General features: G+C 41.6%; 1 protein-coding gene across 3 annotated transcripts; it reads left to right on the top strand.

Annotated features, from left to right (window-relative positions):
• The first annotated feature begins 1,109 nt into the window (after positions 1–1,109).
• Positions 1,110–16,151, top strand: adar (adenosine deaminase RNA specific). 3 transcript variants are annotated; one of them, XM_078252866.1, is made up of 16 exons: positions 1,110–1,207; positions 4,384–6,145; positions 6,613–6,938; positions 7,179–7,374; positions 7,684–7,883; positions 8,878–9,013; positions 9,244–9,482; positions 9,816–9,972; positions 10,492–10,660; positions 10,916–11,009; positions 11,138–11,254; positions 11,452–11,579; positions 11,692–11,874; positions 11,991–12,103; positions 12,583–12,710; positions 13,345–16,151. In XM_078252866.1, exons 2-16 carry the CDS (start codon positions 4,511–4,513, stop codon positions 13,661–13,663), a joined length of 4,140 nt encoding a protein of 1,379 aa, XP_078108992.1. In that variant the 5' UTR covers positions 1,110–1,207; positions 4,384–4,510; the 3' UTR covers positions 13,664–16,151. The 3 variants fall into 3 exon arrangements, with proteins under 3 accessions (XP_078108992.1, XP_078108993.1, XP_078108994.1); XM_078252867.1 differs by lacking the exon at positions 1,110–1,207 and adding an exon at positions 2,536–2,957; XM_078252868.1 differs by lacking the exon at positions 1,110–1,207 and adding an exon at positions 2,536–2,966.
• The last annotated feature ends 8,767 nt before the right edge of the window (positions 16,152–24,918 follow it).

The following is a 24,918-nucleotide window of genomic DNA, read 5'->3' as shown; positions in this document are numbered from 1 at the left end:
ATAGACCCTGTATCTCTCTCTCTCTCTCTCTCTCTCTCTCTCTCTCTCTCTCTCTCTCTCAGCAGACAGCAGACTGATTTGTAATTACATATATATATATATATATATATATATATATATATATATATATATACACACACACATACAAACAGAATAGATTTAGAATGGGATTTATCTGTTGAGTGTGTATATGCAACTATGACAACTTACTTCGGTTTAGAATAACAATAATATATTCTGACGATGTAGACAGGTCTCTTCCTCAGTAAAAGCAACGTAATGCCACTCACATCCAACTATGACAATGGCTTGAAAGACACCTGAAATTGCTTAAAATGTACATGAAGGGAAGTTAAATGTTTGCTGATAACAAAAAGACTACAAACAGACCATTGAGAAAAGTGGATACAGACAGACCTGGTAACCCAGAGACAACTGATAACCCTCTAAATAAACTCAAATCTAAAGGGGACAGAGGACCGAGTTTATATTAGGCTACTCTAAAATGCTGATTCCATTAATATTTTAAAGTTTTGTTTAAAAACGTTTAATGCTATTTGGGTACAGGAGTTTGGCCTTTTTGTCATTTGTATTTATTGCCCCCTATTTATTTATTTATTCATACCTTAAATGTGCTTTATTCATGTTGTTGCTGTTTGATGTGTATATCTTTACTACTTATTATGATGCACTGTTTGTTTTGTACTTTGCTTTAGTTTTGGTGTTACAAATAAAAATGACTTAAACCTAATTCAATATTTACTTGTGAGATAAATGACATTGAAATGGAAGAAGGCATAACATGTTAACCTTGAATGTCCTACAACCAGCTTTGGCAAAATGTAAAGTCATCCAAAGAAGCAAATTTGAATTTAAGTAGCCTATACAGAGAAGAGCAACCTGCTAGAGCGACATATGTGATTTTGGTTGCAACACACTGCGACAGTATCATTTTGAACGTTAAAAATGTTTCTCTGTATAAAGATTTCCAACCCAAAATATGAAAACATGCGGAGGACACATCTGGAAAATATTCGAACCTTGCCGATGTGGCTGCGTCATCTACATGCGACGTGTAGGTTGCAAGCCACATGAGTCGCAATCGATAAACGTCACTTATTCGCGCACCAGTTCTTTGATTGTTTGTATCACCGCATTAAAATATTGCACATCAACAAGAGCCCAGTGAGGCGATACACGAGTTCAGGTAATCGATTAAAGCCATCTGGGTTCTTTAAATCAGTTGTATGGTTTAGGTTAAGTGTAGTTTGAATGTTTTGTGTTAGCAAGCAATGAATTGACTGTGCTGTAGTCTCGCATTGGCAGACCTAGCTGTGCTGCAGGCGACAGTCGGAAATGGTGCAGTGCCAGTGCGGTGTAGGCTGCTGCTGCCCGTGATAAGCTAGCAGGCTAACATTAGCTGGAGGAGAAACGATGTTAACTTGGCTGCTGTTATCTGCTAACGCCTCGAATATAGCTTTAACGTAACACTTTGAGAGAGTTAAATGTCTGAACACAGGTTTCTCGGTGGTTTAAATTAAATTTAAGTAACTCGTCTAACCTGTAGCTAGCTGTTGGAGTTATAACGTTAGCTTTATGTTCATTCAAAGAATATGACAAGCAAAAGCAAGGGACAACTGGTGGCATGAGTTTGTGTTGACCTATATTAAGTTGACGATGATACACAAATGGGAAACTGTGTGTAGACTATTTCTCTATATGCTAACGCTACATGGCTAAATCATGTTCGCAATATTTTCTATATGTATCCAGTATAATGAGTAATACAGCTAGGTACATGATTTGTAGTGAGAATTGAGGACATGTTTTATTTAGCCTAATTAAATTGACGTATTAATTATGGAATATGCTAATCATTCTAAGATTTAGCGCATTTTTCTGAAATATAAATGGTGGGAAATCACTCAAACCGATGGTGAAATTTGACTTGGATGTAGTCATATCTTTGTACGAGTGCACTCCTCCCCGCTGCACTGCCTTCTAGGTTCAACTGCATTTTAATGAGTGTATACATCAATGTTGGTGAAAGGAGGCTATATTAGTATTGTGGGCACAAGTGATCGTGCTACTCTTGTTTTTGATAGTGACCTTTACGTCATAGTACTCTACGTTAATTTTTTTTTTTTTCATCATATCACAATCCTGGAACAAGAGCTCAACGTGTTGCTGTGATATTTGTATCTCCCAAAAGTAGTGTATTACATTACTATCCTTCTCCATCTATTCTCTCTTCCCGTTTCATTTTAATGTGAGAATCTGATCTGAGCACACACCATGCATTCAAGAGAGGATGTCCTTGTAGCTCCACAGTAACACAGGCACATTGATTGCTTTTGAGGGGGACCGAAGAGCGACCTCTTTAAGCATGAACCGACAGCCACAGAAGAGCTTTTTCTTATTTTGTTATACTTTTATAGACACTTATGCTGATCTTCATGTCTGTGCATCAGTCTGTCCTCGTGCCCATCTGCCGTCACGTGACTAACAATAGCAACCTAACTTCTCGTCAGAAATGAAATCGAAACTTAATTCGTGTCTGACGGCCTCTGTTTATTTTTACATACACGAGGTGGATTTTCCCTCAGCTTTCGTGGTGCAATAGTTAGCAACGAGTTTTTACAGCACTGCCTACAGCATTTATAAGCAGCGACATTACTGTTGTTTTCAATGTGGAAGCTAGAGAAAGGACCTAACTCATCCAAAGCGGAAGACCCTGCGCCTTGGACACCATTTCTTGACAACTACATCTCTAATTATTTCTAATCTACAACCGGTTCCGTGCTTACTTTACGCGTTTACTCTATGATTTGTGTATTGGACGTTGTTATTCTTTTTAAAGTCTCGGTTTAAGCCACCTGATCTTTGTGAGGCCACAGGAGTAACGTTAGCGACGTTAAAACTTCTCACTTTATTCACCGCAGCCACTTTCATTTCAGGTACTGTAGGTGAGATCAACAATACTTTTGTGAGCGCACTGGGCCTTTGGGTACCAGTAAATATGTTGTGTTGCATGCACGTGAAGATATGTGAGCCGAGTTTTCAGCACTGCTTAGTTGACAATGGACACAGGTCTCAGTGATGGAACAGGGTCACTTGCACTTCAGACTGTATTGGGTGGTATTTAGCTGTGTCTTGATATAACAGCAGGAAGTGTGCAAAATAGTTGAGTCTTGCCAATGCTTAATTTATTAATTTAATGTATACTCTTTATTGATCCCCAATGGGGAAATTACATTTTCTTCCCAGGTTCAAAACAGAGAGGAGCATAACGATAGTGGGCTCTGAAAAACAGAGTTGTTATTTTGGCTGTCAACTGTTTTCTTGCATCAGGGTCAAGATGAGTCTCCAGCCCTGTTTGGCCCCTGGGCCGCCGGTCCTGTCGGCCCCTATTACTGTGATGAACCAACACTATGGTGTTCGGGCCTGCTCAACTCTATGTGACAGACCAGTGACGCTGACTGGGCCAGAGGGGATGAAACCTGACTCAGTATTGGGTGTCTCCTTGTTGTTGGTCTCACTGATATAGACATTATTGAGTGTTGTCAGATATGACACTTGAGGCTGAATCGATGTTTGTTGTACCATAAAGGTATATATGAATTCTTGACTATGCAGTTTCAGGATCGACATTTGAATGTTTCATGTGTGTTTTTTGTTTTTGGAGAGAGGAATAAACCTAGCTCTGCAAAACCCTTCTTATAGTCAGGACTGTCAGTGAGCAACTGTATGATTGTCTGTCCACAGCTTGTCCCTGACAGGCAGCCCTTTATGTTCTTGTGTCCTTGGAACTGTCCTTTTTGTATGCATCAGTGTCTCACTTTTCCTCTCTGCCATGGATCCAGCAATAATTTGTAAGGCCAGAAATAAAACAGAATAGTCATAAGAAGGTCTGAATTATTAATCACCATCCTTTTACCTTGGGATTAAGTTTCAGTGTGACTGCGAGAGACAGTATGTCACCCTGCAGTATCCTTGTAGACTGGCTAGGGTAAAATCTGAAGATATACATAGCAACGTTGACAGTGTTGGTGTACATTAGAGTTCATCCTCTTCACATAATCTTAATTTCTTCCATAATTTCCAGATATTTCATTGTCCACTGTATATTGTATACTACATTTCAAGAAGGCAAAAGTTTAGGATCACATCCTTGAAGCTGGTATAGTTTCATTGACTTAAACAAGGACACTCGAAGATTAGAGATTTTCCAGCAGGGTCTAAACTTGTGTTATTGGCTGGAACAACAGATTCTCTTGCCCTCCATGCTGTTGCTCATTTTTACACCATTCGATCATCTTGCTCTCATTTATTTTTCCTTTTTAATATTCTCCTGACACTGTCCTTTGTTTTTTTTTATTTCAGGTCCTCTGCTGCAATTGGCATGCCCTGACTTTCCATCAGGGTCTGCTGTTTGTGCAAGAGGACGTACACTTATACAGAAGCTGCACATCAAGCTTCACCGGCCCCCTTCAGGCTCAACCCCTGCGCTATGAGCAGAGGTAGAAGAGGGCCATACAAAGAACACTACCACAGACATCCACCACCTGATTTCCAGGCCAAGGAGAATTACTACAGACCTGGCCCACCCTCACTCTATCCTAGAGCTGACCCACAGCAGAGCCCATATCCAAGTTACTACAACAGCCCTGCCCGTCCTGTAGTTCCCATACAGCTGCCCCCAGCTCCTTCTCTCACCCCCTCCGCTCCACCCATACCAAAGCACAATAAAGTGGTTTCTAAACCAGAGGCCCTTTACAGTTCGCATAATCAGAATCACGATCCTTATCCTGGTCCCAATTCCTTTCAGTACCAACAGGTCGAGTTCCTGAGAGGACATCGCTCTGAGGCACCACAGTTCATAGCCAGTTTACGTGGAGGGGGAGTGGGAGCGGTACCTGACAGGCAGGCTAGTTCCTCATACCAGCCCCAGTCAGAGTACAATAGATATCCATACCCTGACAGCAGCCCAAGGGGTAGAGGGGGTCATAGTCAAGATCAGAGTTTTGTATACTCAGGAGCCACGCAAGGCACCCCAGGTCCTCGACACCTAAATCACAACCAGTTACAAGGTACAAACCACAGCTCCAACAGACAACAGCGTGTGCAAACAGACTCTCTGAGTGACAATTTTCAGAGTTTGTCCCTTCGAGACAGGCCCAACAGAGTAAGAGAGAGGTTTGCCAGACATTCTGCATCCAGCAGCTCTGCAAATTTGAGCTTTACTAAAGTTAGCATCACTCTCACTTCTGACATCCAGGACCAGGTTCACAGGGCTTTGGCTGCTTTGAAACCAAGTGAGAGTATCTCTGCAAAATTCTTAGCCAAAAAACTGCGTCTGCCTAAAACGATAGTCAACAAGGCTCTCTATTCTTTGGAGCGCTCCCAGAAAGCCTCCAAGCAAGGACTCCACCCTCCCGAGTGGAGTCTTTACAGAGATCCTCTCGGAGGCGAGGAAGATCAAAACTCTAAAGTACAAATTCCACCTTCCCATCTGTGTGTCAGCTCAGGACACCCTCCAGTTCCTGAAGCCAAGGTTGAGCTAAAAACAGAAACAGCAGAAAGCAGGGGACAAGGCAAAGAAGAGGACTCTGACACAGAATCCAGTTCATCTTACTGCTCCTCTTCAGAGTCATCTGACTCTGAAGAATCCCAATCACCAGTGAAAGGTCCTCACCAGGAGACGCAACATCCCAGCACTACCAGCTCCCCGGATCCAGAACTTGCGCTTCCCACAATGGCGGAACAAAAGGAGCTAGTTCTACAGTACCTTCTGGCATCAGGGGAGGCAACGTCTCTTGTAATAGCCAAGAATCTGGGTCTTAGGAGTGCGAAGCAGGTTAATCCCACCCTCTACTCGCTGGAGAAGCAAGGTGAAGTAATTAAGAATAGTGAAGTTCACCCCCCCACCTGGGAACTCTCCACCCACCGCAGAGAGAGGATGGAAAGGAGCATTAAAGCCGCAAAGAGCAACCGTGCTGAGGGGAATTGGATGAAGGAGGAACCCAGAGATGAGAAGGGAGGAGGGTCTGTCTTTCTGCCGTCGCCTCCACTACCACCAATACCAGGCCTCGAGCCACTGCCGCTCCCAGAGGGTTGGATGCCCGAGCAAAGTCATAGTGAAGCGGTTGGTAAAATTTCAGTTTTTTGTGTTTATTTAATGGTATTAAGGTGATTACATTAAATACATCAATGTGAATTGTGTTTTAAAACATAACTATAAATAACAAAACGGAATCATTTCAACTTTCATGGCTGCCAACAATTTCTAGGTAATCCAAATTTTTCCCACAGAATATTACAGCACAGCCTCTACAAAGATAATAGGAATAGTTCAACTTTTTGGGAAATACAATTGCAGTTTTCAGTTTTTATGCTAAGCAAAGTTAATGGGACCGGCAGTAGCCTTATTTTTACAGGTCAGACGTGTGAGGGTTTTGTATGCAAATTGTCAAACGACTCCTTTTGAGAGGAAAAAAATCTGCATTGTCCCTGGAAGATGTGAGGTGTCTTTTTACTTGATGTATTCAGCTAAGGTTACCAGCCTTGGAGTTCTACCCTGATTTTAACCCTTTACCCGCTTTTCTCTTTAAGTCCCAATCCTCCCTCCTGCCCGCCTTCCTTACCTCATCCAAAGATGAAGAGACCAACGAAGGACAGTGGGCCACTGACGACATCCCAGAATTCCTCAATGCCATTCGCAAAGAGACAGATGCTGGTAAACTGGCAGCAGAGAAGGTGAACTCCGTGGGAACTATAGCTGTGTCACTGGCTGCTCCACCTCCCCAGAACCTGTGGGCCAAATTACAGGAGGTGAGGCTGAAGAACCCCGTCAGCGGCCTCATGGAGTATGCCCAGTATCTGGGCCAGAACTGTGAGTTCCTGCTCCTCGACCAGTCTGGACCCTCTCATGACCCAAGGTTCGTCACATAATCTAAGTTTGTCACTGTAAAGTTTTATTGGGTAAATTAGTCTGTGATCATTGTCTGTGTATTCATTCTGTAATGTTGAAACCTAGCTAGGGATGCACCAGGGCCAATACTGACCTTACAAAGTGGATCAGGTATTGACCAATCCACATTAAATACAGTATCCTTTTCAGTGTATTTAGGCTTTACATTCACCGTGTCTCATCTGTATATTTTCTCTCCTTTTGTCAGATTTCGTATGCAGGTAATGCTCAACGGGAGGCTGTTTCCTGTCGCAGAAGCTTCTAGTAAGAAGGTTGCAAAAAAAGACGCTGCTGCGGCCACCCTGCGCATTCTCATCGCAGAAATGCAGGGAGGGTCAAGCACCGGGAACGAGGGTAATACTGCCAGTGTGGACCAAGTGATGGATCTACTCCCAGACAACAGTGTAAGTTTTTGTATGAATGTTTGGAAATAAGCCCACAGCAGCCGTCTAAAGACTGCCAAATGTTGCTTCAAACACCTGAGATTGGTCAGGCACTTAACATGACAACAAGAGAGCACTACATTTAATGCATCAGAGCAGACACTGTAAACAGCAAAGTCAATATACGTCAGTTAAGTTATATGTTGTGGAGGCCAACATTTTGCTCGTGATAATTTTGCAGCGCTACCAGGGACAAATAATTTTATTCAAACTTAGTCACCAGAAAACATCCTTAATTGAAATATATTTGTCTCCTCTGCTGTCTACCAGGCGCCAGCTGAAGGCACAGGGGGAATTTTTGGGACTAGTGTGGAAGGGATGGGGACAGTGGAGGGACCACGCCAGCCACTGTCCCGCTCTCTGCCTGGTGGGAAGAATCCGGTGTCTGTCCTCATGGAGTACAGCCAGCGCAGCGGTAACCCCATTGAATTCATCATCACTGGGCAGGCAGGCCCACCACATGACCCAAGGTACTGGCTCCTTTAGCCCCCCCGCCCCCAAGTTCCTCCTCAGGGAAGTAGTTGATCAGCTATTTCTGTTCAATCTGTACTTAGAGATGGTACTGTGTCTTTGTCAGCTGACTACAGTACTGTCTAGTCACTATTTTCCACTCTTTCTGTTTATGATCTATACCTTCAGGCAGCCATCTGGTAGATACAATAAAAACTTTTGTGTTCTTCAGGTCACGTTCTTCCGTCTTCGTTACTAGTACACCATAGGCTTTACTCTGTTGCATCTTCTCATTTATCTAAAGCCTGAGACACACCAAGCCGATAATCGGCCGTTGGACAGCCTGGCGAGGTCAGTGACTCGAGTCTGTTCGGTGTGTTCCGTGCCGTCGTCCGTCCGAGGGGCCGTCGGCCTTCATTTTGGCCGATTTGACATGTATAATCGGCGGGGCGGGCACTGCCAGCAGTCGGAATCAAATGACCCATCTGATTGGTGGAGTGCTAACCCGGAAATGGGGAGCGGAATGAGCGTGACTAGAGTCTCTCAAAATCTGACAAATCTTTTAAACTGACCTTTGTTGATCTGAAATGAAGACAGATTCAGCAACTGTATGGCCTATTTCTCGCTTAAATGTTTTCAGAAATACGTTTCGGTGAACTATTTTAGTACAATATGAGATCGTATTCTGAACAAGCCGCGATGACAGTCTGTCTTTGAATTTCCGGAGAAACCAGACCCACGTGACGTGTTCGTCCAATCAGCTATTACAGATTAGCGCCGCCAGCTTTTATGGAGACGTATTGTGTGTGTTCCGAGGCACTATTTTGACCAACTCGGGGAGACTGATAGGTCCAACTGCCTTTTCTGCTGAGGGTCGGCCGTCTGGTCAGTGTGTCTGCAGCTTAAGTGTGATAAGTCAGGCAAGTGTGATATAATCAATGATCATAGTTGCAAAAAAATAACTCTTCCTTTCTCTCTTTCCTCCCTTCTTAACCTTCTCTGCACTGTGTTCAGGTTCATGTACAGGGTGAAGGTCGGCGAGAGCCTGTTTGCAGAGGCCTCAGCTCCAAGCAAGAAGGCAGCCCGCCAGCTGGCAGCAGAGGAGGCCGTCAAAGAATTAATGGCTGACGGGAGACTGCAGCTCAACAAGGTGAGGAGTGAGAAGCAAAGAATAACTTGAGTTGTTCATTTGGGAGGAAAGAAAGGGGCTTTGCATATCCCCAAAATGAGTGGAATGACTTTAGAAAAACAACAGATCACTCAGGCTGAAAGAAATTATTTTGTTGCCACTGTCACACTTTTCTGCTGTTGTTTTCTGCTGTTGGCTCAATATCGTTCACATCTCTATTTTCCACTCTTTCTCCCTTCTCTCTTTTCCAGCCCCAGTTGCCCCTGGGCTCCTCCAGTGATAGTGATGGCAGTGGTTCTGGGACTACATGTCCCTCTTTGCCTCCTCTGACTGCAGATGAGTTACGAGCAGCACACGAGGCAGGGGTTGGAGACCTTATTAACCACCTGAACAACAATGCCGTGTCGGGTCTTCTGGAGTATGCTAGAGCCCGGGGCTTTGCCGCTGAGATCCGACTGGTGGGCCAGTCTGGGCCACCACATGAGCCTAAGTATGTGTTAACTGCATTAATGCACAAACACGCACACTTTTAACACATGCACACTGGATAAAACAAAATCTCTTACTGTCCAGGTTACCATGTGCTTGGAAAAATGTTATTTATGTACCTGAGAAAAAAAAATAATTGTATAATAGGTTTTGGAACATTAATAAAGGCCCTTTTGACTAATTTCTCTCTAGCAACACTTGACATGCTAAAGAAAATGCTCGAATGGATGTTTGTGTTTCTCTCGCCATGGATTTCCATGGGATCCTTTTGTTCTAAAAGTGAGTGAGAAAACCCTGTCAAATCCTCCTCCGATTCCTCTTTGTCCATGCTCAGGTTCACCTACCAGGCCAAGCTGGGCGGACGCTGGTTCCCGCCAGTATGTGCATCCAACAAGAAGCAGGGAAAACAGGAAGCAGCAGATGCTGCTCTACGGGTTCTGATTGGAGAGGCTGAGAGGGCAGCCCGCACTGGGGAGCTTATCCCAGCTGAGGTACTGACTTTTCAATGGTTCACATTTTCTGTCATGAAACATGAGCCTTCTCTGGTTCAACATGAGGATAAGGCAGGACATCATGGAATTACAGTTCACATCTGCATATAATTGACTAAGCACCTCACTTAACTTAATCTGATTCACTGACAAAATAACAACATAGGCACACATATATAACATGTAACCTCAGTTAAAACATAACCAATTAAAGTAAACTGGAGTCTATAACTCCACACACGTGTTGCTTCACAGTAACTGAATCGATTCTCTTCACTGGAAGGCTTTAGCTTTCTAGCAGCTATAGGAAGAGTCAAATTTGTATTAGCATACAAACATTACACATTATCTGGCCACACATGTTTTATTATATTCTCAGGCAGCCTTAGATATGTTTGGAAAGCCTTAATAATTTACTATAGTATTCTTTTCTGAGATGTATCATTGGATTGTCAGAATGTTAAATAATCCTGATTTCCTTTTCTATTTTCCCTGTCCTATATACATCCCTCTCTCTAGCTTCCAGTGAGTGGCAGCACTTTGCATGACCAGATAGCAATGTTGAGTCACCAGCGTTTCAACGCCCTGACCACACGTATCCAGCACAGCCTTCTGGGACGCAAGATTTTGGCCACCATCGTCATGAGGAGGGGGGAGGGCCTGGGGACTGTTGTCAGCCTGGGAACTGGTATACCCATTAACTTTAGCATATCCTATGAAGCAAAGGGAGTTGGTAATAACGGCCCATAGGTATAAGCAATTGTGTTGCAACGTAATACGTTACATTGGCATTTTTCCATGATGTGAAGAAGTTTTATGGATTTCTGTGCTCTGAGGCATGTACTGTCAGAAAGCTGGAACAGAACTATGTCACTGCAGAACCAAGAGGAGTTGCATTTTTGTATACTTTGACATTGAATGTGTCTTGTTTTTTTTCTGTCAGGAAATCGCTGTGTTAAAGGGGAGGAACTGAGCCTTAAAGGGGACACTGTTAATGATTGCCACGCTGAAATCATCTCCAGAAGGGGATTTGTTCGGTAGAAAAAAAAATCTTGCTCTTTATCAGTGTTTCTCTCCCTATTGTGAAAATACCCTGCTCTTCTCCAAGACCCAGTCTGCAGTACATTATTTATAAGTCTTAACTCACTGTCTCCTTTCTTCTCAGGTTTCTGTACATTGAGCTGCTTAAGCACTATGATGGCACAGACGACAGTATATTTGACCAAGCGGAGAAAGACAAACTGAAAATCAAATCTGACATCACCTTTCACCTTTACATCAGGTGGGAGTGTTGGTTGTTTTCTTTCTCCTTGTTCTAACCTCCCCCATGCTCTCCTCTTTTATTCCTGTCATGTCCATCACTCAGATGCATTAGTGTGTCATGTTTGGATCAATGTTGTCTTCTCCTCTTTTAGGCTGCGTGTCATTTTCGTGTGTATCATATCAATACCTTATGTCCTGTTACTCTGTTATCCATAGCACGGCACCTTGTGGGGATGGTGCTCTATTTGACAAGTCATGCAGTGAATCAGGGGACGATGTCGAGGGCCATCAGCCTCTGTTTGAGAATGCTAAGCAGGGCAAGCTCCGCACCAAAGTGGAGAATGGTGAGAGATTAGATGGACGCACATCTGTTTTTACAATTATGTATCAGTGCACAGTCCACTCACTGGTCCGTAAGCAAGACCTGTGACTGTGCGTTTGTGTGTGTTGTGCCAGGCGAAGGCACCATCCCAGTGGAGTCAAGTGCCATTGTCCCTACCTGGGACGGCATCCAGCACGGTGAGAGGCTGCGAACCATGAGCTGCAGCGATAAGATTCTGCGCTGGAACGTGTTGGGTCTGCAGGGGGCACTGCTCTCCCATTTCTTGCATCCCGTCTACCTGAAGTCCATCACGCTTGGTAAAACATACTGTTGTTTTTGAATATATTCATGAGACATCACGTTCCAACTTTTACGTTGCTTCTTGTCTCAAATATCTGTTCTACAACGTGACTTTCTTGTTCTGATCCGTCAGGCTATCTGTACAGCCACGGGCACCTCACACGTGCTGTTTGCTGTCGGCTGGCCAGAGATGGTGAAGCATTCACCCAAAGTCTCCCTCCTCCCTTCATGCTAAATCACCCAGAGGTAACTGCACAAGTTTTTGACAATGTTAAATGTGGACATTAATCAGGAGTACTGAACTCATTCTCAAAAATGTTATTAATTAAGCTGCCAACACCCTTATTTGTGCCTGCACAACTGTTTCGTCATTGCTCATCGTCTTTAAATTTAGCTCATCCGTCAATTAACAAAAAGCAGGAAGGTCATTCTGATACCGCCGGGCAAAATGTCTGAGAAATACAGTAGTCTAGCTGGCAGTTGAGCACAATTCCGCTTGTTCCTTGTTTTAGCCCGTTTTTGGCTTTCATTTACACATCAGTGAAATTGGTTGAATCAACCGTTCCAAATCGTCCCAGCTGTCACACTGACACATGCGTTACACAACTAATTGTACATGCTCTGTTCGAATTGCTGACTCACACTATAGGACTAAATTAGCCTGATTTAACAAAATATGCTCTCTCTCCCCTTGACTTCCCCCTCACCACCTGGTTGGACTGTAGGTGGGCAGGGTGAGTGTGTACGACTCCACGCGGCACACAGGCAAGACCAAGGAGTCCAGTGTCAACTGGAGCTTTCCAGACCAGCACAGTGTAGAGGTGCTGGATGGGACCAAAGGCAAACTGGATGGGTATGTAACTAAACCAAATCCTGTCACTCCTGATGGCAACACACATTGTTTATTAATAGCTTTGGATTGTTTTGGTTTTTTAGTCTTGTATTGTTCACTTTTACAACTTATTATTTGAAGGCTTACTTTGCAGATTTTCAACCAGCTTTGTGTCACTGCAGCACGGGCAGAACATGCAGTCATCCGGCAGTTTTTTGACACAAAGCAGGATGTAAAATTGGCAACTTTTCCCTTTTTAAGGATTGTAGTGCTGCTCTTGAGTGTTTTTGTCTTTCTCCAGTGGCTAACAAGTGTATTAACCCACAACACCTTCAAGACAGTTCTTTTCCCGACGATATGATTGTGAAGAGACAACACTGGAATTTGATTCCAGAAAAATTATTTGAAGATCAATCAAGCACTTTTTAATCATCTCAAGTGCTCTGTTGTACTCAGTAAAAACTGACAAGTAACCACAAGCTTAATTGAAGTTTTGATTAAATTGCCTGAAACAGCAGCAGCAGGCAGTTAAGTAATCTAAGTAGGAAACACTGCATGATCATAGGAAATGTTGTCATGCCAGCTTGCCAGGCTGTGATGTTTTTCCTTGTATAATGAGCACTAACTAAGCAGCCCTCTAATGCCTTCCCTCTAGGAACAAACTGAGTGTGTCCAGGGTGTCCAAGTCCAACCTGTTCGGTCTGTTCCGCTCTCTGTGCCAGCGGTGTGGCCGCGTTGACCTCCTGAGCCTGCCCTCCTACTCTCAGGCTAAGATGTCGGCCATGTCCTTCCAGCTAGCCAAGCAGCAGTTTTTCCGAGCTCTCAGCAGCCACGGTTACGGTGCTTGGATTGGCAAGCCGCTGGAAGAGAAGAGCTTTGAGTCAGGGGAGGGGAAAAATGGAACGGGTGTTCCTGTGGGATATGGCAGCAGTAGAAACGGAGGAGCAATGGAGTTCAAGCAAGAGGAGGCATAGAATGGTGCAGAGGTACATTATTATTATTATTATTAAAGGGATCTTTTTCTGATTTAAACAAGCTCTGTTCTGTGTGTTCAGATGAACACTGCAATGACACAGAGCTGGATTTAAATCAGCAAAATATCTTTTTTTTTAAGTGGTTAATAGAAATATATGGAGGGAGAAAAGCACAAGGCAGATTGAAAAAGTGGATGTGAAGGAAAGGACAATCAAACAATGCGTAGCCAGCAGGCAGAACTTTATCTTCTGATGGAACATGGCTGCCGAGGAAGAGTGATGGAAAGGGACAGAATAAAGGAGAGGAACAATGCAAGGGCAAATCCTGAAGGGTGAGTGGTGTCACATAGACCGACAGAGCTATGGAGAGATCCACGGGGTGTACAGAATAATGTAAACACTACATGAAAAAGGAATTTGATTTGAAGTCTGTAAATCACCATAGTAAACACTGCTATAACTCTGGGTTGTATTAGTTTGTCATTTTTTTGTCTTTTTATACCTGTGGGTTGGTTTGAAGTTGTAATTTTAGTTTTTATCTTGTCTTGTAATTTTTGGCATATGTTGCATTTTTTTTTTTTTTTTGTCCACTGTTCTACTTTATATTTAAACTCATTTTTGCAGGTTCTGTGACTATTGCAATTGCATTTTGGACCCAGGTGATTTGGCCTCTTTAGAATGCTGTTTGTTTTCTAATTTTTCCTTGAGAGCTTAAGTAGCTGACAAGTGCTACTAATTGGCATTCAACCTAATATGACCCGTCATTGCAGCAGTGTTTGTAATTGTGATTACTTTAATTTAGAGTTTAAGTCCTTTGACATGAAGTGCTTATTTTCTGCTCCCTACGTGACGCTGCATGGAAATACAAGCAGCTGCTTTAAGAACAGCGAGCAGAAATGATGGGACGCTCTCAGCAGGAATCTTGATTTTGGAAAATTGCACTCGCCCTAAAAAGATGTCATGAAAATTGGAAGTTAGTCCCTGCTCAGCACAGTCCTAGCTTTCACTGTACATAAGGAGAACATCAATGCCAACTTTTAGTCTGATCAGTGGCTAACCAATCGTTCACTGTTTCACATTTGAGGCTTTAGCTCCTAAAGCCTTCGATCAGGCCCCTTTCTGAGTAAAATTTAAACTTAGTATACACCTGTCCATCCATCCATATGCTACCATGGTTTCATAGCTACCATCAGCATAGCATAGGTCAGACCAACCCTTTGGTCAGTCCCATCATTTCTCTGTGCTTTTATATAGAATTACTGATGTCATGACCTCCAAGAAGTACAATATTTGTGTTATTGCTTGTGTGTTTTTGAGTATGTCTCCTTTTTTCTTCACTTCTGGCAAAAAAGTTCATCGGTAGCTGGCCATGCTAGCAAGTCAGTCAGGCAGGACAGTCTTAACTGTCCTGCCTGCAGACTGCCTGCATATTGTTTGTTTTTGTTTTTTACATCTAGATATGAAAAGGCTTTTAGCTTCTCTTGCATGGCCAGTTTGAGAACTGCCGAGTGAGTAGAGTTTTGTTGTCTAAGTAGAGTGTGTATTCTGTTCTTGATTTGGTTATGTGTAGATGGCTGGTGCAATATATACATCAGGTATATACAAATACATGGACACACAGATGTTACACTGGGATCCAAAAGCCTGAGTACAGTTCCAGAAACTCATCGACCTTTATAACAGAAATGTTAAGTCAAGTATTTTATTGCTCGAAATAATGCATACTGTTTTTTATTAATTGTATTATTAATGCAGTAAGGGAAATTAATTATTAGTTGCTTTTTTAAAATGTTTTAAGAATCCACATTATCCAAGCACACCTTTTTAAGAGCACAGTTTTTGTCTCTCACAGATGTTTGTGTTTAAAGTCAGGTAACTACAGAGGGAAAGCCATGCAAGTCAGCACTCCATGATACTTCAAACTGTTTTGTGTGCACTTTGATGATTGTACAGAGCCCTTGTTTTGATCAAAAATGAAGGGTTAGCTTGAAGTGATGATATGCATCAGTAGAGTGGCACCTCTCTCTGGTCAGTGTGTAGTTATCTCTCTTACCGCAGCCCTAAAGTTCAAGTTTTAATTGAGGACTTTGTTACTGTCTTCAGCAGTAATGTGTGCTATTGTTTGACCCTTAAAGATTTAAGACTCTGGCTTAAAAACAATAGACAGAAAGTCCGTTGTCAAGTTACAGCACTCTACAAAAATATTTGTATTTGTTTTGATTATTAAAATGTACAGTTCTGGTAGTGGACTCAGACTTTTGGACCCCACTGTATGCAAAAATGGATGTTTTAGTATAAAGCTGTATATATGTCTGTGTGTATGTATATGTATAAGTTTAATGTATATATTTTGTAAATCATCTACAATTGCTTTTCTATATATTTTTTTCCTGATGTTTTAAATAAACTGCGATGGAATATGCTGTTTTTTTACCAATGAAGTTTGGAAAGTTAAAAGAAATAAAATGAGTAGCATTGTTTCAGTGGAGTTATGTGTGTCTGGTATTTTCTTATCAAAGTCTGTTATATTTATCACATAATTATTTCTTCACCTGGGGGTTGAGTTGTCTGAATTATACTGGCATTGACATTTTGGGGGGGATTATAGATGTTTATTGTGTCAGAGCTACTGTTGAGGGGACTAAAAATGTCTAGCAGTGACTCTGCTTCTGACTCCTCATCCAAGATGTAGCTTTGGATTACATTTATTCATAAACAATGATTGGAAATAGATTTTCTAGGCTGAAAGTGTGAGTATGAGCATCTAATTATTAGAGCACGGACTCTTTTCCTCAGGGTGGCGTTTTGATCCAGTGTTTACTCCAAAAAGCCGCAGAGCCTATTGCAATGCTCCAAAGGATCAGCAGATGGAAACATGTCCTCACCTTAGGGCAGGAGGCTGTGTGCATGTGTGAACGCATGTGGAAAAAGGCTACATGAAAGCAGCCCCAGGAAATATTCATTGTGGATGCTTGAAAAATCTGTGGTTAGATTTACTTTTCAAGATCTGTGCAGCGCTGACATTTATTTTATCCATTAACTAGCACATTATATTGTGTGGGCTCCTTACATTAATTACATAATTATTCAATACCAATATTTTGGTCCTTTTGCTTTCATTTTCTGGCAGTGTAAGTCTGAGTGTATTTATGTTCCTCTACTTTTAAGTATAGACCGTTAAAGGCGAGGAGGGCATTTTAGTAGCATTTTAGCATTAGTATAGTAGTGTATATTCAATTCAACTTTATCCTTGCACACAGTAAACGTGCATATAGAGATATATAAAAATAAACAAATGAACAATAGCCCAATAGGGTAGTGATAGTAAGCAGGGATGTGATACATGTCAAGTATTTGGATGGTGGGAGGGTTGGACTAATAGAGGGAGAGGAGTAAAGCACGACTGATTGAAGGATGGACGAGTGGAACGGGGCTGCATAAAGTGAAATATTAGTCCAGACCGTGGGGCTTAAATGAGCCAATCGATGCTCTACAGTGGAAATAAATGAGGGAGGGGAAGGAGGGAATGCATAAAGGCTGAGTTGGGAGAGAAATGCTCATCAAAGGTGAGACGAGGGATGGAGCCTCAAGTCCATGAAGCATCAGAAAGGAAAAGAGGGGCCCTAGAAAAGGACCATGGTACTGTGAGGGAAATGGTTGGTGTATTCAGTTTACAGGCCATACAATTCAGGTACAGGTCATAAAAATGACACAGTTGTACTGCCTTGGTATAAAATAATGTAAAGGGGTAATGCACAGACACTCTAGAATTGACAATGTTACTGCCATCTTACAAAATTACCATGGTGCAATAATCTAACAGTCACTGTCGGAGGATGTGTCCATATGGAATAGAATTTTGCAGTGGTGTTGGTCATTGAATAAATGGTACATAGTGGGATTGTACTTAAATGATACTATGGCATTAAAAACATAGAATGTTACTTATAGGCTACATAAACAGTATGTGTATAATTGTATACATTCATAATACAATTATTCATAATAAACTCTGGAAGTGTACCAATATACCCATATGTTGTTGTACCAGCTAAACTATGACTAATGTCATAGTTTAGCTTTATATAGTCTAATAGCTTTTACTTTGACCTTTTGTTTAGATGGATTTGGGCTGCCAAGAACTATGAAGCCTAATGCTTTAGAAAAGTGTCACACAAATATTACAAACCTAATAATGTTGGTCAGTCGGTAAGTCCACCACTTTGGTCCAGATGGAAAAATTTCAACAATTATTTGATGAATTGCCATGAAAGTTTGTACACACATTTATGATACCAAGAGGAGGACTCCTGAATACTTTGGTGATCCCCTGGCTTCTCCTGTGGTACCACCAGCACTTTTTCTGTAAAACAAATCTCAACACTGACCTGACTGATAGGCACACATGTTGGTACAGATACACAATGGTGCACAGACAATGTATCCTACAGACTTGGAAGATCTCTTGACTTTTCCTCTGGCGCCATCATGAGGTCGACATTTGTGGTTTTTAGTAAACCTCAACGACTATCGGCATTTAATCGTATACAGATATTCTTGGTCCCCTCAGAATCAATTGTAACTTTGGTTAACTTTTGACTTGTCATATAGCACCATCATTAGATCACAATTTTAATGTGTCCAATACTAATGACATTTGCATCATCCTCAGCTGTACATTGTGTTTTGTGCAAATATGAGCATGCTAACATACTAAACTAAGATAGTGAATATTACACCTGCTTAGCATCACTATGTTAGCATTGTCATTGTTAGCATGCATAGACTGTTAGCATGCTGAGGTTAGTATTTAGCTCAAAGCACCACTGTGCCTAAATACAGCCTCACAGCGCTTCTAGCATGGCTGTGGACTCGTAGCCTTGTTGGGTATTGGTATGTGGCCCTTAACCTGGTTGACTTTTCAGACCTAAGGATTAGTCAAAGTAAATGGATGCTGTCCAATGACTGCAAAAGTAGAATGGTACAATGCAAAGTGTATAACAACAAGTAGTCAAAATGAGAACCATGCCATCGGTTCTTGTGTGAGGACTAAAGTGTCTTTCATTTATTCCTTTCTCACGTTACACAACTAGAAAAGTGGCTTGTGTGGAGGCTGAAGTCAGAAAGGCAGAGAGACAAGTTTGGTAATGAGGAAGAACTTCATCTCTGACTAAGATACTGAGAAGCTGCTGGTTTGTTTTAGTTTGACACTATACTTTTACTACATTAAGGAAATCTACTTATTTCTCTGGTATTTTTAATGGTTCTATGTTTTTTTTATGTTGTGATGTCTTTTTACTTGCAACAAATACTTGAATGGTTGGTCGTTTCGATTTAACTTTAATCATATTGACATTTAACATTTAAGGTGTTTGTGTTATGCTTAAATTTGGAAACTACATGTACAGTAATGGTGGTTATTTTACACATGGTATTATATAGGCCTAGTAGCACAAAGCTAGTGCTTCCATAATGCTACAATAATTAGTAGTAGCCTACTACGGAATGGAAATCTAGACACTACAATGATTGTACAGTAGCACCATGAAAATACAGTGGCATGGTAATTTGGTTACCACCATGATGGCACAGTACATTAGATCTAGTAAAATTAACTTTACTGTACAATGGTATTTTTTTTAAGGAATACAGTGTCTCTAGCAGGAATCAGGCCATGCCACTTAGTTGAGAGATAGGAGACAGCTGTTTGGGAAGACTGCAGTCACAGTCACACACACACACACACACACACACACACACACACACACACACACACACACACACACACACACACACACACACACACACACATACATACACATACACCAACCCGCTTAAACTTTACTATCATGCTGACACTTTGAAACTGTAATTAGCTTCTGAACACTTTTAAATGTTAGTATCAGGACAGCTGCATACGCTTGCAGACATACTTAGCTGATTGCCTCTTCAATCAAGGGTGACACAGCATATGATACAGCATTCCTTTTGTCAAAAGGCTTGAGACCTTGACTCCCTGCTACCTATACATTAAGAGAGGCCTACATTTGACAGGGCCTCTCAGAACCATGATGACGCAGAAGAGGCCACAGAATTCTCATACCATCACTATCAACAGAAGAGAGGGTGGTGTTGGCTAGGGGAACAACCACAGTTTATTGCAGTTGATCAGTGGTAAGGTTCAGAAGGGTAAGGGTAGCCTAGAGTAGTCTTTTGAATTGCTGTGCACATCTCAGATTTGTTGAGGGATTTAAATCGGTCTGGTGTTGTGCTCATTAATGACTATTTCAGTCATTTAGAGTAACAATCCACCAATCCAAAGTTAAGTAGGCGGGATTGCAAATGGGTACGGCATCTTCCTTCACAGCTAGTTAGCTAGCCTAGGGGCTTAAGGGCCCAACCATGAACCGCAACATCCATGGTTTGAGTCTGGCTGAGGAGCTTTGTTTCATGTCAATCCCAATTTCTCCCTCCCCTGTTAGTCTCGCATTACCAGACCCATCTCCACAGCGTTATGGGGTAAGGTCTGGCTCCACCACACATACATTCTGGGATAGGAGAAAAATAAACGCTCTGGGTTGGTTGCATTTCTTTAACTTAAAGAGGTGTTATCTCTTTGTGTGGACTTACAACAACTTGTACAGCTGAGCTAATCTCCCACATGCTTGTTGACATTTTTCTGAATGTAGCTAGCCTTTTGGTTACATTGTTTTATATGCCTTTATTAGAGATTTGACAGTAGAGAGATAATAAGGGAGACAAGACAATTTTGATTGGTTTAACTCTTACTCGCAACCACTATCACAGCTTCTGTGTCCACTGAAAATGAAGCCATCTAGACAGATATGTCACTTGCAACTCATTGATAAAGGCAAAACAGTATATATAATGATGAAGTGAATATAAATGGCAATTCACCATGATTAACAGGCTAGTGTTGGTCTCCAACGTCAGTCTTTGTCACAGAGAATCCCTGTTGGGCTCTTTTGGCATCTGGGGCAACACAACCTGGAGAAGCAGCAGAACAGCACATCAAAATACTCTTGCACACTCTTGAGGGCATCAGGCTGGATATCAAACTAGAAGTTGCTCCAGAGCAGCTGAACCAGGACAAGCAGATGGTTCAGCTGGGCACTCATGAAACCTCACAGAGGGGGGGGAGACCTGAATATTAAAGTGACAGGAAAAGTGTGTATGAGTGGAAATCCGGTAGTGTCACTAGTCTGCTGACTAGCGTCTTTTGGTCAGCAGAGAGCTGACACAAACACACATCCAGTACATCAGCACCACCACAGCATACACTTTGCTATCATGCTGACACTGTGAAACTGTAGTTAGCCTCTGAACTCACACACTCACACTTCCAAATATTAGTAAAATGACATGTGTAAGCAGCACTCATAACAAATTAGCTCTTCATACATACTCTACTTCCACATAATAGCTTATATCGTAAGACCTGATATGGAGCAGTGAGCATTTTGTTTGGTGTTTGATACAATTTTCTGACATTAAGTCTCATAAAGCTGTGTCAATATGCGTTGTGAGTGTGTGTGTCTGTGTGTGTGTGTGTGTGTGTGTGTGTGTGTGTGTGTGTGTGTGTGTGTGTGTGTGTGTATGCCTGCATGTGTGTCAGTCCTTTCATTAAAAGGGCATAGTTGTTTGAGGCGAGATGTTCTGCGCTGCTTGCTTGCCACTTAAATGGGAGAGCAGACGCATTACCCACAGCTTTCTGCGAGCTCCCCCACACCCCCTCCTCCACTGTATCTTTTACCCCCTGTAGTCTCTCCCGCTCTCTGTATTTGATTAGTCTCTCTTCTCAGGCAGTCAGATCAGAGTGCTGTTTGCTGTGCAGAGATCCATCTGCATATAGTGGTCGGTTTTAGGCTGTGGGTTAGCCCGCACAGCTTCCAGGCCCCTAATGCAATCTGAGCCATTAGGATACAATGGAGCCGGTGTAGGGCAGTGATTAGAGCATCTGTGATAGAGTGGGGCCAGTCTAGTGGTCTATTAAGAAGAGTCATGCAGCTATGCAATGCACTGACTCATCATCTCTCTGACATGTATCATAAATCTGATCAACAACAGGTGTCTGATTTTGAGAAAGAGAAAGAGAAAAAAAGAGAAAAAACAGCTTCTCCATTTACTTTTCTTCATTGACTCACCTTGTACTTCAGTCAGAGAGCAGTTATGTTATTCAGTACATTATATACATTTTGCATTGTACTCAATAAATATAATTTACTCAGGCATTTCTATTTGATGCCACTTTATGCTTCTACACTACCACATTTCAGAGGGAAATATTGTACTTTTTGCTCCACTACATTTGTAGCCTCAAAATAGCTATTTTTAAAACACTAAGAAGGCTCGGCACAACATTAAACTTTGCTTGAAGTATCACCAGGGGCTCTACACCTTAACGAAAGCATTGACAACATTGTCTGTGTACCCAGAGTTTACTAAAAAGAAAGGTTTTGAGCAACTCACGTTAGCAGTTGTTGTTTACACTATCCGCCATTTTCCCAGTCAAAAATAGGCGATCTCTGAATGCGAATGAACGGACTCCATAGGAGGAAATGTCATTCTTATATGAGGCTCCTTTTTCAACTACAATGTCAATATTGGGTTTCACTAACGACAAAACAACGAAATATCCGTGCATTTATATGGAACTAAGCTTTTGGAGCTTTCCATCTTTACTCTCCTCCTATAATACTATTTTTGACTGGCTCGATAGATGGCGACCGGAAGAACAACAGCTACAGTGAGTTGCTCAGAACCTTTCTTTTTAGTAAACTCTGTGTACACAAACAATGTTGTCAATGCTTTCGTTAAGGTGTAGAGACCTTGGTCATACTTCAAGCAAAGTTTCATGTTGTGCTGATATAATAGCTATTTTGAGGCTAGCATAAAAGTGCCCCTAGTACTCCTATTCAAAAGGCCATTTGACCGAAAAACAAAAACACGGTAAATCTTAAAAGTGGCAATTCCTTCCTAAATATGCTTTTAAACAAATGTTTGACTCTGGTACATTCACAAAAAGACCCTAGGTTGCATTTTGGCGCGAGTTACGCTTTAAGAGGAGCCAGATACATAATGGCAAATGTGAAAAGGTTTGAAAGAAATGGTGACCCATAGCGGACTGTCACTTTTAAACCTTGGCCCTTGAACCTTCAATTTCCCCCAGAATTTTCTGGAATTTATTAGGGAATTTTCTGGAATATAACCAGAATTTTTCCAAGAATTTACTGGAATCATACATGTCAATATAGTGATAACTTTCATTTCGCCACAAAATACACTTAATACCTTATATTAAATTCATCTGAAGTCTTCACTACATACTGTACATTATATGAGTCTGGACAGACATGGGTGTAAACTGCAACTTGGTTGGCGGAGGCATACAACTGATGGAAAGATTTACGGGAATTTTCCAGAATTTTTTCCAAACTTTTCCAGGAATTGACCAAGGTTATTAGAATGAGTGAAAAAATAATTGTTTTCCATCATAAGGCAATGAAAATTTGTCTTTGATGTGGCTCAAATAAGGACAGGGCTCACAGTAAATACATACACATTGAATTAAAATATATTAAGTCAATAAAACAAAATGAAAAAAGTTAGGCATGGCTTTGCAGGAAGTAGCAAAGTGCAAATATGAGCAAGTGTTAGAGTGCAAAATCCTTCACAATTGGAAGAAAAACATGTAGTTGCTGGTGTGTGTGTGTGTGTGTGTGTGTGTGTGTGTGTGTGTGTGTGTGTGGGAGGATGGGGGGGGGGGGGTCTTTTGTCCTTTTGGTCAGAATCGAATCAATCCCTCTCTCCTTTCACTTCTGAGCCTCCTTGTCTAAATTCTCAAATTTCCTCTGCATCTCTTATTTTCCACCCGATACACAACATTACTCTCTCTCACCTGTTGTGTCACTCAGATGTTTTATGTGATTTATACAGTATCCTGTATATGTTTTCCTGTAGTCAAGCTTTTATGTGGCTTTAAACTAGGAGGGAGACGAGAGAGATAGATCAGGTGGAGTGAGGACTCATCTGTATACTCCAGCGTTGGCATAGCAACTGCTATCCCACTTTATTATTCTTCCTTGTATTCTATTATTCACTTTCTCGTTCACATATTTCTCACACCACACCTCTGATGTATGCTGCAGGGCAGAACTGTGGACTAACCTTTCCCTTCAATGGGCCCATCATTACTCCTTTCTGTCACTCCCCTCTGCTTTCATTGCTCCTAACTCTCCATCTTTCTCTGCTGCCCCTTAACCTCTGTAGACAATATTAAGACTTGTGAAAGATATATACAGTGTGGCTTCCCACCATTCCTATTCCTATTCCTATTCCTATTCCCACCATTCCTATTCCTCAGTCCTAATGTCCCCCCAGGCCTCTGACAGCCCTTTTTCCATTTACAATGCTTTGTCGTGTTTGTCAAAGAAACATTAAAGTTGACTATTATTTTACCTAATTTGGTTGAGTCTTTTTTATTTCAGCAGATAAGTTAAAAAGAAACATAAATGGGAGGAATATACCAACTGTGCAGGTGTGATCAAAACCACATGAGCTAATCCTCCACAACCACACACATTTGTTTTTAAACTGCATTCATTCCTTAAGGGGTGCAACAAATGATTAGTTTCATCATTGATTAATCTCCTGAATATTTTTTTGATTAATAAAATAATTGTTTGATCTGTAAAATGACAGGAAATTACATTACAAAAATTACATTACATTACATTACAACGATTAATTGGTTATCAATATTGTTGCTGATAAATCTATTAATCAACAAATGGTTTGCAGCTCTGCATTTGTCAGTCCTGACATTCATCAAAACTATATGCATAAACTTGCCTTCCCTTAACCAAAACCATGAGTCTTACCTCGATAAAATCAGGTACAACAAATACAGAAGAAGATACACTCCCAAACATACATTTCTGTCTTACTATTTCTGTCCCATTGTCCACAGTGAAGCTAAATAAATGGCTTTGATCTGTGATGGTGCAGACCTGACTTTTGACCTTTCCCCAGGCCTTTCTATGAAGAATTTACAGCTTGTTGAACCAGCCACTCCATCACTGACCCATCACGAATCAGCCCAGGGCAGACGCACATTACTGTGTTTATATACCCTCATGTGGAAGAAATGGATGAAACAATCCATTGTCAAATTCAAAAGGGACACATGTAGAGCATTTAGGGAATAAAATACGACAAAAACAAACAAAAATATA

Source organism: Sander vitreus, chromosome 6 (genome assembly GCF_031162955.1).
Source record: "Sander vitreus isolate 19-12246 chromosome 6, sanVit1, whole genome shotgun sequence".
Classification (NCBI taxonomy): Eukaryota; Metazoa; Chordata; class Actinopteri; order Perciformes; family Percidae; genus Sander; species Sander vitreus.
The sequence above is the reverse complement of the archived record's forward strand: the minus strand, read 5'-3'. Positions and strand labels throughout refer to the sequence as shown.

Excerpts from the sequence above, each read along its gene's own strand:
- adar (XM_078252866.1), top strand. The coding sequence starts at position 4,511 with ATGAGCAGAGGTAGAAGAGGGCCATACAAAGAACACTACCACAGACAT. Across the intron at positions 9,014-9,243 it reads GGAGACTGCAGCTCAACAAG|CCCCAGTTGCCCCTGGGCTC; the intron begins GTGAGGAGTGAG and ends TCTCTTTTCCAG. Across the intron at positions 11,580-11,691 it reads CCGCACCAAAGTGGAGAATG|GCGAAGGCACCATCCCAGTG; the intron begins GTGAGAGATTAG and ends GTGTTGTGCCAG.